The sequence below is a fragment of the Akebia trifoliata genome, chromosome 15 (assembly GCF_017979445.1).
Source record: "Akebia trifoliata isolate Shusen 1 chromosome 15, ASM1797944v1, whole genome shotgun sequence".
Classification (NCBI taxonomy): domain Eukaryota; kingdom Viridiplantae; phylum Streptophyta; class Magnoliopsida; order Ranunculales; family Lardizabalaceae; genus Akebia; species Akebia trifoliata.
Window position 1 is genome coordinate 15,522,372 of NC_141389.1, and position 16,625 is coordinate 15,538,996.

General features: G+C 40.3%; 1 protein-coding gene across 1 annotated transcript; it reads right to left on the reverse strand.

Annotated features, from left to right (window-relative positions):
- Positions 1–640: 640 nt before the first annotated feature.
- On the reverse strand, positions 641–6,943 carry LOC147384427 (4-hydroxy-tetrahydrodipicolinate synthase, chloroplastic-like). Its single transcript, XM_086425622.1, has 4 exons — positions 6,780–6,943; positions 6,251–6,658; positions 2,689–2,772; positions 641–1,919 (listed from the first exon to the last, which is right to left on the reverse strand). The coding sequence occupies exons 2-4, from the start codon at positions 6,337–6,339 to the stop codon at positions 992–994; spliced, it is 1,101 nt and encodes a 366-aa protein (XP_086281748.1). The 5' UTR covers positions 6,340–6,658; positions 6,780–6,943; the 3' UTR covers positions 641–991.
- Positions 6,944–16,625: the final 9,682 nt, after the last annotated feature.

Below are 16,625 nucleotides of genomic sequence, written 5' to 3' on the forward strand. Positions count from 1 at the left end.
TTTCAGCTTGAGCTGATTCTTTGTGATGATGATTTTCTCATCATAGTGACCATTCTCGCAAAAAATCAGCTCAATCCAAAACCTCTAACCCATATTTTGAAAAATCGTTGTTTTTACATATGTCCCATGAACCGCCCCTATATATATATATATATATATATATATATATATATATATATATATATATATATATATATATATATATATATATATATATATATATATATATATATATTATGGACAAAACAATGGAGCCTGAGAAGTAAAAAAGACGCTGAGGTGGCAGCAATAGTAACACCACATATGAGGACTTGACTTGATTAAACTATTAAAGAAAACTGGAAAATATTACAAATTAGAAACTTAAAATTACTTCTAGTTGTTGCAGATTTGCAATAACATACGAAGGGAAGAGAAGTGAGGACTAACAAGAAAAAATAAAATTAAAATAGAGACCCATGACAGACATGACACACAGTTGGATGCAAGGCTGGGTTCTCACATTGCCAGGCCATACATACTTGGTCTACCCGTTCAAATCTCATGACCTGAGTCTGTCAAAAATGATTTTCTCCTTTATGTCAATCATGGCTCAGCAGAGTTGAGAAATATTTCTACCTATATATTAGAGAGGGGGAAATGACACAAAATCATCCAACAAAGTTACAAATTAAATGGTCTTGGCGGTTTCAATCACCAAATCATGTAAACCATAACAATGCTTCCGAAAACAAAACCCACTGTGACCAATGGATGATATATATGGCAATCTTATCATCCATGTTAGCGAAAATTTCTCACAATTGGGGGAGTGGATGACTGTGGGGATAAGAAAATTCCTAGAATACAAGAACATGGACTAAAATACGATACGAGCTTTTAGTTCTGAAATATCCACGAAATCTTCCAACAAATTGTTGATAAGTTCAACTTATTTCTCGAACCGCAACAGAAATCTATAACTTAATAGTGACAAACATTCAAGTGCAGATCAGTACCGACCCACCAAGACGAAGTCATCATCGTCAAGAACTTGCACTTCTTTTTCTCCAACAAAATTCTCACGTCCGAGCTCCTTCACAATGTTGACAAACTCTACCCTCCTTGCTCGAGGAAGGGGAACGTAAGGTAGCCGAAACACTGGCCTCACCACTCCCAGCTGAGCCAAAGCTGTGTTCATGCCAATTGGATTTGGCTCACGAAACAACCACTCGATCAATGGCATGAGCTTTGAATTCAGAGAAGCATTCTTGCCTCCAAACATAAGCTTACGCATCAACCCGGGAACCAAATTACTAGTAACAGATATAACTCCACCAGCACCAAAGCTCCACCTGGCATCGTGGCACTGATCATCGTTCCCACTCCATACAACTACCCCTTTATCCGTGTACTCTGCTATCCGATCATTTCCCACACATTCCTTAACACCAGCCATATTAACACTCTCCGCCACTTGGTGGATCACAGAGGGAGGAATATCTTGGCTAGTTCTTGATGGCACATTGTAGATAATGGTCGGACCCATGGAAAGAACAGCCTCAAAATGAGCAACCAAACCTTCCAAGGACGTCTTTCCATAATAAGGATTGATGTGAAGAGCTGCGTGCATCCCAACGGCAAATCCTTGTTCTGAGGCATGGATTGCTTCCCTAGTTGAGTTACTTCCGGTGTTCCCAATCACCTTGATTGATCCACCAAAGCAGTTGACAGTGTGTCCGATTAGCATGATGTGTTCATCCCAGCTCATTAGATGGCCTTCGCCAGTTGTGCCACCCACTATTACACCTTCGGCACCGTTTACAATCTGCGTGTGCATTAAGGCATCATAAGCTTCGAGGTCAAATCTGCCGTCAGGTAGATATGGAGTCTTGATGGCTGTGATCAGTCTAAGAGACTTTATATCTTCTGATGATGTCCTGCAAAGTTACATACCAATAGAAACGTTAAAGTAACAATAGAACACCAATTGGTTAAGTCCTATGTGGCACCAATTCCTCTTAATGGGCCCAATACCCATTCTCAATCTCCAACACCATGGTTTTTTATGTAGCATAATGTGGATTCCATTTATATGTTTATCATAGATTAAAAGTTTTGTTTTGATAAAAAAAAGTTTTTTATTGAATACACAACAATCAATTTGTTTTTCTGGAGAGTTCATATGTTGAAACAGGAACCGTGCATTGATCAACTTCTTTTTTATATGAAAATGTTGATTTTTTTTAGCAAAATAAAAATTGTTGATCAATGCATGATTCTTGTTTCACACTCTAACAAATGCAATGGTCAATTAGAGTTCGGTCTCTTAATCGAGTTTGTGATCAATAGTCATACTACCGAACATGATTCCTGTCTCAAACTCTAATAAATTCAATGGTCACATAGACTTCAGTCATTGCTTATTGCTCATCCCTCTTCAGATTTGAAGATGTTTTTTCTGTCCATTTTTTTTTTTCTTTTTTTATTGATAGAATCCAAGTTTCTTTTAGAAAATGGGCAAAAGAAATATGACATATACTGAGAACTCTTTTGAAAAAGAGGAATCAAGTCAAAAGGCAATCCTGTCTCCACATGGTAACACACTTGCAAGACCAAAAATATAATAGGAGTATAGTTCCTTTTAAGTTGCACACAATAGTACCGAAGCAAGGATGGACCAATATGTAAAAGGTAATGAGAGCATACCTATTTTTTACCTCAAGACTGCGCATTGGGAGATGGAAATTAGGGACAACAGCTGCTTCTGGTGACCTCCATATTCCATTTCTCCTGTTTATAGCAACAAAAGAACGACATTAGCACAGCAAACCAGTTTGTCATGGTAATCAGAAACTAAATTTTGCAGATTTACTGCCAAGTGCCAACAAATGACTGGCTTTTGTCCTTTCACACTTGAAAAGAATGTGGCGTACTTCATCTGCATTTCCTTAAATGTATGCACAACTATTCTAAGTTATAAACCAAAATTTAAAAGGAAAATAATAATGCAGCAATAATGTTACCATGGAGGAATGTATGTGATTCATCAAGGGTAAACTCATTTAGAACCCTAACTAGAGAGCAACCATTATTTTTAGAAGCACCACAAAATTTATTTATTTTTGATAGGTAAATGCACCACAAAATTACTCCATCCAAGTTACACAAACGTCCAAAGAATAAAATAAATTTCTTAAGAAATGGGCAACTATAAACCATGATTTCATAATATAATCAATTTAAGAAAATGTACAAACCTTCTAACATTTCGGCACTTAGGAAATATCAAAAGAAAAATGAAAAAGAAAAACAACATAAATTTACACCACAAATTAATTTATCTTACTGCATTCACTGAGTCCCTCTAATTGTTATCATCAGATATGCTATACAGTATTATTCTAATGATACAATATCCTGTACTTTCCTATTGGCTATACAACTTGTCATCCTTTTTAGTTGACTTCATATAGACAGCAGATACAAAATCTACTAACACCAATTAGACAAATTTCTTCAGCAGTCTAAAAGAGAATATAGTCCCAAGTTCGAACTAACAACGATGGAGCAATGCCAAATGAGGTAGACGCCAGTTTATAAAGTGAGGGGCACTTGCCAGAATCCCAGTTACCCATATGCCATGTTATTTGTGCTTAATATGCAATTTTTACAGGATTTACTTTTTCATGAAAAGTATAATGCAGTTGATTTTTTTTTTCTTCTTCTAAAAAGTCAAATAGTTGTAGGGTTCTAGAAACCTATCACAGGCAGCAGAAGAGTCAAACCGGAATCAAGTTGTTGCCCATCACTAGATATTAGAAAGGCCAAATCACTTGTTACGTCAACGCTACAAAAGCAATCACATATGTTTCCACGCCTTAGATCCCTTGGATACTAAATGAAAATCATAGTGTATAGAAAAAGTTCGAGTATGAAAAAACATGAAAAAAGTTTTGAGTATATTTTGGTTTTATCATTCAATAATTCGGATGATTTATACCAAAATATGACAAAATCAACGCATACTCAAACTTTTTTTGATCAGTAACACATACTCAAACTTCTCTCGTACCAGAATTTATAAAATATACCCAATCGCTAACATGCAATCAAATTAAAGGGAACATTTTATAAGATGGTAGTAAAACACGAGCTATGCTTTATGGAGCTAAATGTTTAGAAGTCTAGAAGTCTCATATTAACAGTTTGAGCATAAAAGAGATGAGGATGTTGAGATAGTTATGTAGAAAGACTAAGAAAGAAAAAATTAGAAATGAACACATTCAAGAAAATGTAGAAGTAGCTTCAATAGGAGATAAACTAATAAAAAGTTGACTAAGATGGTTTGGGCACGTTCAATGAAGGCCAACTAGAATCTTGATAAGAAAAAATATGCAAGTTCAAGGTACTAAAAGGAGAGAGGAAGACTCAAAGACAATGTGAATTGAGACAATGAAGGTAGATCTGAACACACTTCCAATCATAGAAGACTTAACTCTAGACAGAATGACTTAACAAAGTCCACACACACACAAACACAAACACACACACACACACACACACATATATATATCAAGAGAGAGAGAGAGAGAGATTTTTTATCCTCTGTTGTGATGATGATTACTCTACAAGGCAAACAATGTGGCCAATGCATGCAACAATGGCAACGTGTGGCAGAGCTCTGTGTTTTTCAGCAAATGGTGATGGGATTGAATGGAAACTTGAAAAGGGCACACGGGGGTGTGCCTATGGGATAACACGTGAAGAGAAGTGGTGATGGAACATGAGATGAAGACTTTGAAGTGGTGATATGTGCTCCAGATCGATACATAAAACAAATAAGAAAAATGGGATTTAGAACACAAATTAGGTATAGGATCATGAGAATATTTGAGAAAAACTGAAATACCCATACTTTGATCACCGGAGAGCATTCTATTAAATAGACAATGGTTACATACATTCAGTTAAAATATCCGCATAACTAAAACATTCAATATAATTTGATGTATCTGGACGCATCTTAATAAACTACTACATAGCTAATACTCTAATTTATCTTAACATCACTAGGCCCGACATTACCTATTCAGAGCATATACTTAGTCTATTCATGCAAAACCCTCTTCAACCTCATCATGATGCTGCCATGCGCCTTCTAGGCTATTTGAAGGGCACTCCTGGAAAAGGAATTATGTTTTCCTCCTCTAGCTCCTTACATCTATCAGGTTACTGTGATTCTGATTGCGCAAGCTGTCCCATGACCCACAAATCGACAAGTGGCTACTATACTATGCTTGGTTCCAGTCCCATATCATGGAAAACGAAGAAACAAGCCATTGTTTCCAATTCTTCTGTTGAGGCCGAATATAGGGCTATGGCTTTCCTCAGTTGCGAACTTACATGGTTGAAGTATCTTCTCAGTGGTCTTGGGATTACTCATACCCAACCCATTAGTCTGTTTTGCGACAACAAAGCTGCTCTCCATATTGCAGTCAATCCCATCTTTCATGAACAGACCAAGCACATTGAGCTCGATTGCCACTCCATTCAAGAAAATGTTCAATCCGGCCTTATCAAACCAGTATATTTGCATACCTTTGATCAGTTGGCAGACATCTTTACAAAAGCATTGGGTCATGATTGTTCACGGATGCTTATCGACAAATTGGGCATGCATGATATCCATGCTCCAACTTGAGGGGGGGTTATTGGGCTAGATTTTAGGAGACGAGATCACACAATCTCCAAACTCCCTGTTTCCACACTCTTTATGTTTTCTCTCCTCCTTTTTAGGAGATCAGATTTTATTCTCCTATTTTCTCTCTCTTTGTAATCTATAAATAAAAGAAATAAAGGCAGCAACCACACAACTTTTGGGTGTGAGTTTCTTTCAAGAATGCAGGCTAACAAAGCTGAACCTCATTATATCTTTGTGTTACCTTTTTTTTGTTCTGCCTATTTGTTTTCGATTTTATCAGTGAATTCTATTATACCTCTTAAAATCGATGATTTTCAATTGCTTTCAAAAGAGTATTTGTTTTGAAAATTAATGATTGTTTAGGATTCAAAACATGTGACAATATTCAATGAACCGGTTTAAAGAATGGATTCATGAAATTGGAACATTGTAAATGAGATTAAACAAATGAATAATTTAAGAATAAATAATTAAAGAAAGAAACTCAAATACAAATACAAATACAAATACAAATACAACAAAAAAAAACACAAAACAGAATAACAATATCAGACAAAAGGAACGAACCTTCTGTAATTATGGGAACCAGCTGGGTGTGGAAGCTGATGAAAGGTTTTATCTGTTAAGGACACACCATAGCTCCTCAATGAAGACATCTCTTATCGAGAATAAGATTAACCCGATTCCCAAACAAAGGCCTTGCTTGCGATCTTTAGAAAGAGAGAGAAAATCGATAGATCTAGAGCTAGAAAGATAAGGGTGGAGAGTGTGCGGGTATTTTAGTAAATAATGGTGGTTTGAGGGGTAATAATGGGAATAATGGAGACGGTAGTCGGAATAGGAAGCCGTAGGAGATAGTATTGAAAGCGATTGCAGGAGTCGTGATTGGCGGCGTGAAGCAAAATCGCTGCTGCTGCTTCCATTTTGAAGAATTTGTTTTGTTGGGTAGAGGAATTCTCAAGAAGATAAGTGATGCTGTAATCCAAGAAAAATGATAACTTATGCTTCAAATCTTAAAAAATAAAAACTTAAAATATTCGAGAAGAAATCAAATAGAGATTCAGATTTCAGAATCGGATCTTCAATGTTAACTTACCAAAAGATCCATCACTACTTCGAAAGATCTGGACGTGGAGATCGACTAATCTCTCTCTCTCTCTATGTCTGCGTTTTCGTCTAAAAGCTTTCCCTTTCTTCTATCAGAACCAGAGGAGAAAGTAGAAACAGGTTCGAGGGTTTGCGAAAGAGTTTGGGTTTCGATATTTATAGTCAGTCTACTTTTCGAGCTTTTCTATGCTACAAAATACAGTATATATGGATACAACGCAAGGCTCACGTGATACACGTATAGGCTCACAGTAGGTCAGTCTTTTATTTTCTCAATTACTGAGATAAGATTCTCTCGAGTGCGATTTTGTTGACACACTGTTCGGTGACCAAGTATAACCTTCAAATCCTATTTTTTATTAAAAAACTCTATTTATTAACTAATTACACATACCTCCAACAGGACTCTATACACGGAAATTTTAAATTTAAAATATCAAGATTTCAATTTAATATTAGAAACACTTTCCTTACAAATATAGTGGTTTGACTTAAATAAATCACCACATCAACGGTCCAACACCACAGCTCTCTAAACTTCAGCAGTGTTTGTTCGTATTATTTTTCAGTACTTACGATTAAAAAAAATTAAATTCAACACTTTGTGTTAAAATAACGCGTTTGTTTACTCTATATTTTCAGCACTTATTGTTGAAAATAAGTGAAAAAAATTCAGCACTATTTTGATGCTGAAAAAAAGTGCTGAAACGGTAAGCACTTCGTTTTTTCGACACGAACAAATATGCCCTTATTCTTAAAAAGATATTACCTCTTATACCCCATTGATAAGTATATAAACACCCCACAAATTAATAAACCCACACCATGACTAAATTATTTTGTCTTATATGGATTAAAAATTTTGAAATGAGTAGATTTTTGGTGAGGATGATCTCCTCATTAGTATATAAGCACCCCACAAATTAATAAACCCACACCATGACTAAATTATTTTGTCTTATATAGGTTAAAAGTTTTGGAATAAGTTGATTTTTTATGATGATGATCTCTACAATGAGGAGATCATCCTCACTAAAATCAACACATCCTGAAATTTCTAACCCTATCAAAACAAGTTCAATAATCGTAAATCGTCCATTCTTTTTTTTTTAACTATTTTTGACGAGTTAAAATTTTCAAAATTGACAGATTTTTGGTGAGGATAATCTCTAGACCATATAGACTATCCTCACTAAAAATTTGCTCATTCCAAAAACTTTAACCTATATAAAACAAAAAAAAATTGGCTATGGTGCTTTTATAAGTACACGTCCTTCATTTCCATCGAAAATTATTCATCCAAAATTAAGTTATTTTAGGGTATGTTTGATTGCACATGGAAAATAGGGTGGAAAATCAATTTCCATGGAAAATGACATTTTTCAAGTGTTTGATTGCACATGGAAATGGAAATTCATTTTCCACCCCATTCAAAAAGTCCACTAAATCATGGATTTCACTTTCCCACTCATATGGGTGGGAAAATGAAATCCACCCATATTTTCCATCCTCAATTCTTTTCTACTACCACCACCACCACCACCATTATATTAACCTCGCTGTTGTAGACACCCGAATTTGAGCGGGCCCTCGACGTAAGATGCCGCCAAAAATCGAAAGTTGGAATGGGCCCTGAAGCCCAAACCTACACAAAACCCATTGCATTTTCCATTAATAAATGTTCGAGGCTATTTACGTAGCCCATGGACCCAAACACCCCATCTTTAAAGCCAACCCGATATAAGCCCCAAACCCATCTTTATTCTATCCAAAACCACCTCATTCTATATTCAATCCAACCTAAGCCTAACTCATTACCCAAGTCCAATCCACATCAACTCAACCCAATACTATGCTACCCAAGCCCAACCATTCCTTTTAAACCCAAGTCCATCCTCATCACTATTCAATCCCCTATCCAAGCCCACACCCAAACCCAAACTACTTTATCCAACATTAACCCAACCCAAATCTAAGCCCAAATCCTAACCTAAGCCCAATTTACTACCCAAATCCAATCCAACCCACCATCATCACATCAAACCAATCACCAAGAGATGACACATGTCATCATCCCCTTCCACCTCCCTCATCTAATCAACTCAACCCATAACCCTACCCTAACCTAACCTACTCCTCATCCTCTCATCATCAACAACCAACAACTCAACCCATAACCCTACCCTAACCTAACCTATTCCCCATCCTCTCATCATCAACAACCAACAACTCAACCCATAACCCTACCCTAACCTTAACCTATTCCCCATCCTCTCATCTTCAACCACCCACCTCACAACCCATACCCTACATACCCTAACCTATTCCCCATTCTCTAACACTATCAACCACCCACATCACAACCCATATCTATCCATCACTTTCCCTTAAAACACTCCCACAAAATCACCCCAACCCATACCTCCCATCATCACCCCCATACTCTTCTCTCTAATCATCTAACCACCATCACCAATCAACCAATCTCATCATCTCCCCCATTTGCCACATGTCATCATCCCTTCACCTCTCCTAAAATCCAACCAATCAACCTCTTACACTACACATCCTCTCAAATCTAACACCTTACCTCTTCAACCATCTCTACACTCATTCTCCAAACAACTCTCTTACACCCATCAACCATCACTCATCTCACCCCACCAAACACTCTACCCAAATGGATTTGGGTAAGATCCAAACCATTTGGGTTAAAACATAACCCATTTCCCTCATTACAAAACTACCCTTATTTTTATCTCAAATTTCATACCCTTTTCCTCTCAAACCCATGCCATTAACCACTACTCTCATCCTTCACCCCATTATACCCTTAAAAAACCTCTCAACCTCTATAAAAACCCCTCCATTCTCCCCATACAACACCTAATGAAAATTTGACAAAAAACTCTAAAAAATCAAAACTCATCTCAACTCTCAACACCCAACTCTCAACTCTCAACCTTCTCTCAAACAAGTCAAGCAAGGAAAAAGAAATCAAAGAAAGTCAAAGGAAGTCAAGGAAGGAACAAGGTGGGTTTGGACCAAGAACACCCCCCTCAACTTTCCTCCTCTACTCTCCCTTTTCCCACACATTTGCACACACCACCATGGGTTAAATCACAAAAGGGCCCCTTCTATATAAGGGTGCCCTTAATGATTGAATCCAACATTGAAAGTCCCTCATATTTGAGGGCACATATCGATTTTCTTTCTTTTTCATTTTTATTTTCTTTTTATTTTCACAAGATCGAATCCGAGGTTACCACATCACGTGGATGGAGTAGGGTGCCTAACACCTTCCCTACTCCATAAATGGACCCCCTTACCTTCGAATCAAAGGTTGGACCATATACCTTATCTTACGAGAGTCTACAAAAAAATGGCAAAATGACATGATTTTTCAAAAATACAAATCCGGGTGACCATTCACACCCCTTTACCAATTTGAATGGTGGCGACTCCAAAAACACCCCAAAGTGGAGGGATGTTTGAAAAACATTCAAAATCCCGTGTCCACAGCTTGGCGACTCCACTGGGGAAGCAAGACTAGTGGGTCCGACCCTCTTTTGATTCGGTCATTATTTCTAAAAACAAAAAAAAAATGTGTCTTCATTTCCGTATTTGTGCTTACCTTCTAACATTTTTCATGTCTCTTTTTTTCTATTCTTATTTTCATTGGAGAATGCTTGTAATATTTACTTATTTCGCGCTTTGTATATGTGTTTTATTTTGTTGGACAAAGGATGTAAGGATGGATACAATTCAAAGAATGCACGCACATGCACATGCGACTCACACCCCTATGCATAAGCCACCCCTCCTCCTCTTTAAATTTCTAACCCCGGATGCCGGTACTCTCAAGCCCCCGAGATCGCTATTTTGGGTGGCTGGGAGGAGAACATCCACCCCATTCACCAACCTAAGATGTGTGCACTTTTGTGTCCATCAAGGTTTGAAGAATGGGTAGCCGAAAAACCACCCACAAACCGCATGCATCGAAGCGTAATTAATAGACAAAGGACACTAAGGCTTACAAAACTAATTCCGTATCCATCCCATGTTCATATGTGATGTATTTTTTTTTTTAAGCCCCTGAAGGCAAGTTGTATAGACTTTAGGATTTTTTACTTTGTTCTCGTTCATATGTCCCCCTAGGTAAAAGGGGGAAATCTGTTTTTTTTTATGCTATCATGTGCATCATCAAAAAAAAAAAAAAGTGACATTTTGTGGCCCAAGCCAAAAAACAGAGGCCATGTGCCTCAAAATCCAGAAAAACATGGCCAAAATGGGATGAGGATAAAAAACAGAGCAAAGTTGGAAGGCCAGAAAAGGTTCTGGTCCGTGCTTGAAGCACGGACTCAAGAAATTTTGTCAAGTCTGTGCTTAGAACACGGACTGGGCAAATGTTCTTAGGTCCGTACATGAAGCACGGACCAGTGGAAATTTTTTATGTTCTGGTCCGTACTTGAAGCACGGACCAGCCAAAAAGTGTTAGGTCCGTGCATGAAGAACGGACCCAAAAAAAAAAAAAAAAAAAAAAAATTGATATTCTGGTCCGTACTTGAAGCACGGACCAGCCAAAAAGTCTTAGGTCCGTACTTGAAAAACGGACCCAAAAAAAAAAATTTTTTTTTTTTTTTTGCTAATTTCGTTCCTTACGTCAGTCTTAACAACTTTTCTTCTGGAAGTTTTTTTAGTTTTGAGTTTTAAAGCTTGAAAATGATCAAATGATTAACTTTACTAGAAAACTCAGGGCCTACCACTTGTAATCGATCTCGCTCCAAACGAATTTTGCCCAACGCGGCTCACTATCAATCTCGATCATAATCAAACTTGTCCTTCATCGAGTGTTCATTTCAAACTGGGTCCACAACCCAGATCCATTCCAAACTGGGTCCACGACCCAGATCCATGTCCAACTGGGTTCCCAACCCAGATCCATGTCCAACTGGGTTCCCAACCCAGATCCATATCAAACTGGGTCCACGACCCAGATCCATTCCAAACTGGGTCCACGACCCAGATCCATGTCCAACTGGGTTCCCAACCCAGATCCATGTCCAACTGGGTCCATGACCCAGATCCATCTTAAATCGGGTCTCCGACCCAGATCCGTTTCCAACTGGGTCCACGACCCAGATCCAATCAAACTGGGTCTACGACCCAGATCCATGTAAATTGGGTCCCCGACCCAGATCCATGTCAACTGAGTCCACGACCCAGATCCCACCCAACTGGGTCTACGACCCAGATCCATATCAAACTGGGTCCACGACCTAGATCCGCATCAAACTGGGTCCACGACCCAGATCCATGTCAACTGGGTCCACGACCCAGATCCAATCAAACTGGGTCCACGACCCAGATCCATGTCAACTGGGTCCACGACCCAGATCCAATCAACTGGGTCCACGACCCAGATCCAATCAAACTGGGTCCACGACCCAGATCCAATCAAACTGGGTCTACGACCCAGATCCACTTCAACTGGATCCACAATCCAGATCCACAACAAATCAAGTCCACGACCCATAGCGAATCAAGTTCATGATCCATCTATGATCTAATAAAGATAACAACCAATCAATCGACTCAAACACATTCAACTTTTTCAAGAAAAACAAAAAAAACAAAAAAAAAAAAGGGATGTTAACAAAGCACCAATTGCAGTCCTTGATCAAAGTCGGTGCCTAGAAAGATCTTACCCTGTTGATACGAGGGGGATAGACTACGTCTATTCAGGGAACAAAGTGATTTAAGAGTGCCATTGTGCGTCGCCTCTTCCTTGGAGATCCGCCTGGCCGACGATGATTTCAGAGAACTGAATTGGGGGCTGCCAAAAATACGGGTTATTCTAACTCAGTTTATCTCAAAAATTTCTTTTCAAAATGTTTTCCCGACTCCGTGTCGATGCCAGTCCCGTGCTGATGAAATTACCTTTTTCAAAAACGTTTACCGACTCCGTGTCGATGCCAGCTCCATGCTGATGTAACTTCTTTTCAAAATATCTTACCGACTCCGTGTCGATGCCAGCTCCGTGCTGATGTAACTTCTTTTCAAAATATCTTACCGACTCCGTGTCGATGCCAGCTCCGTGCTGATGTAACTTCTTTTCAAAATGTTTTACCGACTCCGTGTCGATGCCAGCTCCGTGCTGATGTAACTGCTTTTCAAAATGTTTTACCGACTCCGTGTCGATGCCAGCTCCGTGCTGATGTAACTTCTTCTCAAACCGTTTTACCGACTCCGTGTCGATGCCAGCTCCGTGCTGATGTAATTTCTTTTCAAACCGTTTTACCGACTCCGTGTCGATGCCAGCTCCGTGCTGATGTAATTTCAAACCGTTTTACCGACTCCGTGTCGATGCCAGCTCCGTGCTGATGTAATTTCTTTTCAAAACCGTTTTACCGACTCCGTGTCGATGCCAGCTTCGCGCTGATGTAATTATTTTATCTCAAAAACAATCCAGCTCCGCGCTGACGAACCATGTTTTCAAGCTCACCTAACTAAATTTCCATTTTTGAGTACCATCCCATAATAATTACCGGACCTAATAAAACATCATGCATTTTCCTTTTTGTAAATAAGATAGTAACACTTGGTCTTCTGTACCCACAGGTGGCCAAACGAAAAAAGTACAAACTTCCTGAGAAGCCTCCATACTTTCTCCGATCATTTTCATCAACTATGAGTAACTCAGATGAACCACAACCTGCTACAAATGAACTGGCCGAAGCTAATGCAATGATAGCAAAGCTGTTAGAAACAACGAAAAGGCAGGAACAAATCTTAGCGGCTGTCTTGAGTAGCACCAATTTTCTGCAAGCACAGGCAACTCAGCATCAAGCATCCGGGTCAAACCCCGAACCCCCCGAGCAAATACGACCAGACCAACAAACCACCCCACCTCCTACTGTGCCAATATATCAGGGTCCTCCGCTCTATATACCACAGAACCCACCGCCTCCGGTGATGATCCCAGATGACGAGTGTGACTTTAGGGCTCCTGAAGCTAAGAGTGCTACTGACGACAAAATGGCCCAACAGATTGAATCTCTTCAGGAGGAAATGCGGCGGATGAAGGGCACAAATACCCTGGGAGGAACAAGATTCAGGGACCTATGCTTCTATCCCAACGCACAGTTGCCGGCTAAGTTTAAATGCCCGGAATTTGAGAAATATAATGGTGTTGGGTGTCCTCTGTCGCACCTCAAATTGTATTGTGGGTCAATGTGCCAATATGGCGAGGATGACAGACTGCTGGTACAACTTTTCCAAAGAAGCTTGACAGGACCGGCTCTCAAGTGGTTCTCAGGATTGGACCATACACTCATCAAGAGTTGGCAGGACTTGGCTGAAATGTTCTGGCACAATTATCGGTTCAATACAGATGTGGGTCTGGATCGAAACGATATGGCTAAGATGACGAGGAAACACAAGGAAACAGTGAAAAAGTATGCCCAGAGATGGCGGGAGTCCGCTTCACAAGTACGGCCCGCAATGACTGAACAGGAGATGAACACTACGTTTATCTCAACACTGGGGCATGCCTTTTACACTCATTTGGTTGGACACACTACAGGCACATTCTCGAATTTAGTTCAAGTGGCAGACCGGGTCGAGGACGGGATCCGAACCGGTCTAATATTTGACTTTACAGCCTTGAGTGCAGCAGCGGGGACCTCGGCACAAAAGAAATCAGTGCCTTTTGTCAAGAAGAAAGAGGATACCCAAGTCAATAATGTACAACCCAGCCAACCTCTCATCATTCAAGCACCAGCTCAGCGGCCACAGGCACCCCAGGCACATTGGGCGCCAGTACCTCGAGCTGCCTGGGCTCCAGCACCGCAGAATCCCTTCCGGACAGTTCCTCCACAAATGCAGCAGGCACCACAATATGGACAGAACCAACAGGCACCACTATATGGGCAGAATCAACAAGCGAGACCGAACAGGGTTAATAGAGTGTTTACCAGGCTACCCATGACATTATCTGAGTTACTGCCAATCTTGCTCAAGGGTGAGTATCTTGTCAAACGTCCACCAAATCCTGAGGCTGCCAAAGGGCCAGGGTACAACCCCAATTTGATTTGTGAATTTCATATGGGTGCACCGGGGCACTCGACAGACCAATGCTGGCAGCTCAAACATCAGGTACAGAACTTGATTGACAAGAAGGCTCTTATCCTGGATGGGCCTCCCAACCCACCCCAACAACAGAATATCAATCAAAACCCCCTACCTACTCATAACGGGGAGGGGAGTGGGCACAGGGTAAATGTCATTTGTGGAGAACTCGACTTCAATCCCTCGGATCTGATAGCACCTATCGGATCCAAAATCAGGGTCCATCTAACTCAAGGATCAGAAGCACCAACAGTCAGCACAGTCAACCATTACACAACCAACTCACCCCAAAATTCACTACTACTCAGATTAGCCGACCTCACCATCCATCCCACTCATCAAAATGCTACTACCCAACCTCCTTTAGTCATACCTTACGGATCACCCCATCATCAAAATTCAACCAGGCCTCCCCTTGTTATACCCTACACACCACCATATTCCCAAGGATCAACTCGACCCCCCCTCCATATACCGTATACTTCATCTCCACGTCCACCACTCGTCATTCCATATACTCCATCGACTCCTCACATAACTTCCCCTACCATCACTACACCCAAATCATCACCACCTCCTCTCATTCTCAATATGAAACCCGATCCACCCCCCATGACCATACATTCACCTAAGTCATTCCCCTATAGCTCTACCCAGGCAGTTCCTTGGAGTTATGAGACTACCATCACCACAACCGCCGGGGTCGAAACAATGAAGAAGGCATTGGTGGCCGATATCGGTAATATGACAAAGACAGGGAGATGCAAAAAAATACCAACAAAGGGGGTAAGCATCAAGGAAAAGACTGAAGAAACGACACATGGGATAACAGAGGAGGAAAAAGGAAAGGGCAAGATGGACGAGAATGACCAGAAGAAAGAGGAGGTGAAAGCGGCAGATAAAGAAGCTGAAGCAAAAGTGACAGACAAAGAAGCCGCTGACTTTATTAAGCTCATCCTCAAGAGAGAGCATAATATAATAGACAGATTGAACAAGCAGCCAGACCAAGTCAGCATCCTAGGACTAATACAAAAATCGGAAGAGCACCAAGAGGCATTGCTGAAAGTCCTAGGGGGGTCACATGTACCTTCGACCACGACACCGGCCCAGTTAGAGCAAACAGTCGGCCAGATCATGGCCTCCAATCCTATTATCTTCACAGAAAATGAGTTTACACCCGAAGGGACGGGGCATGTCGAGCCACTGAACATTATGGTCATATGCAAGGGCATGATGGTTGCCAGGGTGCTGATTGACAATGGCTCAGCGCTTAATGTTTGTCCACTTGAGACCTTCCGAAAGCTGAACGCCGATTGGTCGTATGTGAAACCCAACAATAAGGTTGTTCGAGGGTTCGATAGCTCGAAAAGGGACTCGCTGGGCGAAGTAGAACTACCAATCACAATAGGACCTTGCACCTTTGAAGTAACGTTTGAAGTCATGAAAATACCAACGACCTTCAACTTGTTACTGGGCAGACCTTGGATCCATACTGCCGGGGCTGTGCCTTCCTCATTGCACCAAAGAGTCAAATTTATCATGGGGCAGAGGATGATATCAGTATTGGCAGAGAACCTTATTCCAGCTGGGAGAGCCCCAGACGTGCCTTTCATTGATATCGAAATGACAAAGGACAAGGCACTCTACCATTCGTACCAATTCGCGGCTGTCAACCACATCAAGAAGGGAAAGGAGAAGGTTAAGG

Coding starts and splice junctions, on each gene's coding strand:
- LOC147384427 (XM_086425622.1), bottom strand. CDS start 6,339: ATGTCTTCATTGAGGAGCTATGGTGTGTCCTTAACAGATAAAACCTTT. Junction 2,773..6,250: donor GGTTCCCATAATTACAGAAG/GTTCGTTCCTTT, acceptor TGCTATAAACAG/GAGAAATGGAATATGGAGGT. Junction 1,920..2,688: donor AGTCTTGAGGTAAAAAATAG/GTATGCTCTCAT, acceptor GTAACTTTGCAG/GACATCATCAGAAGATATAA.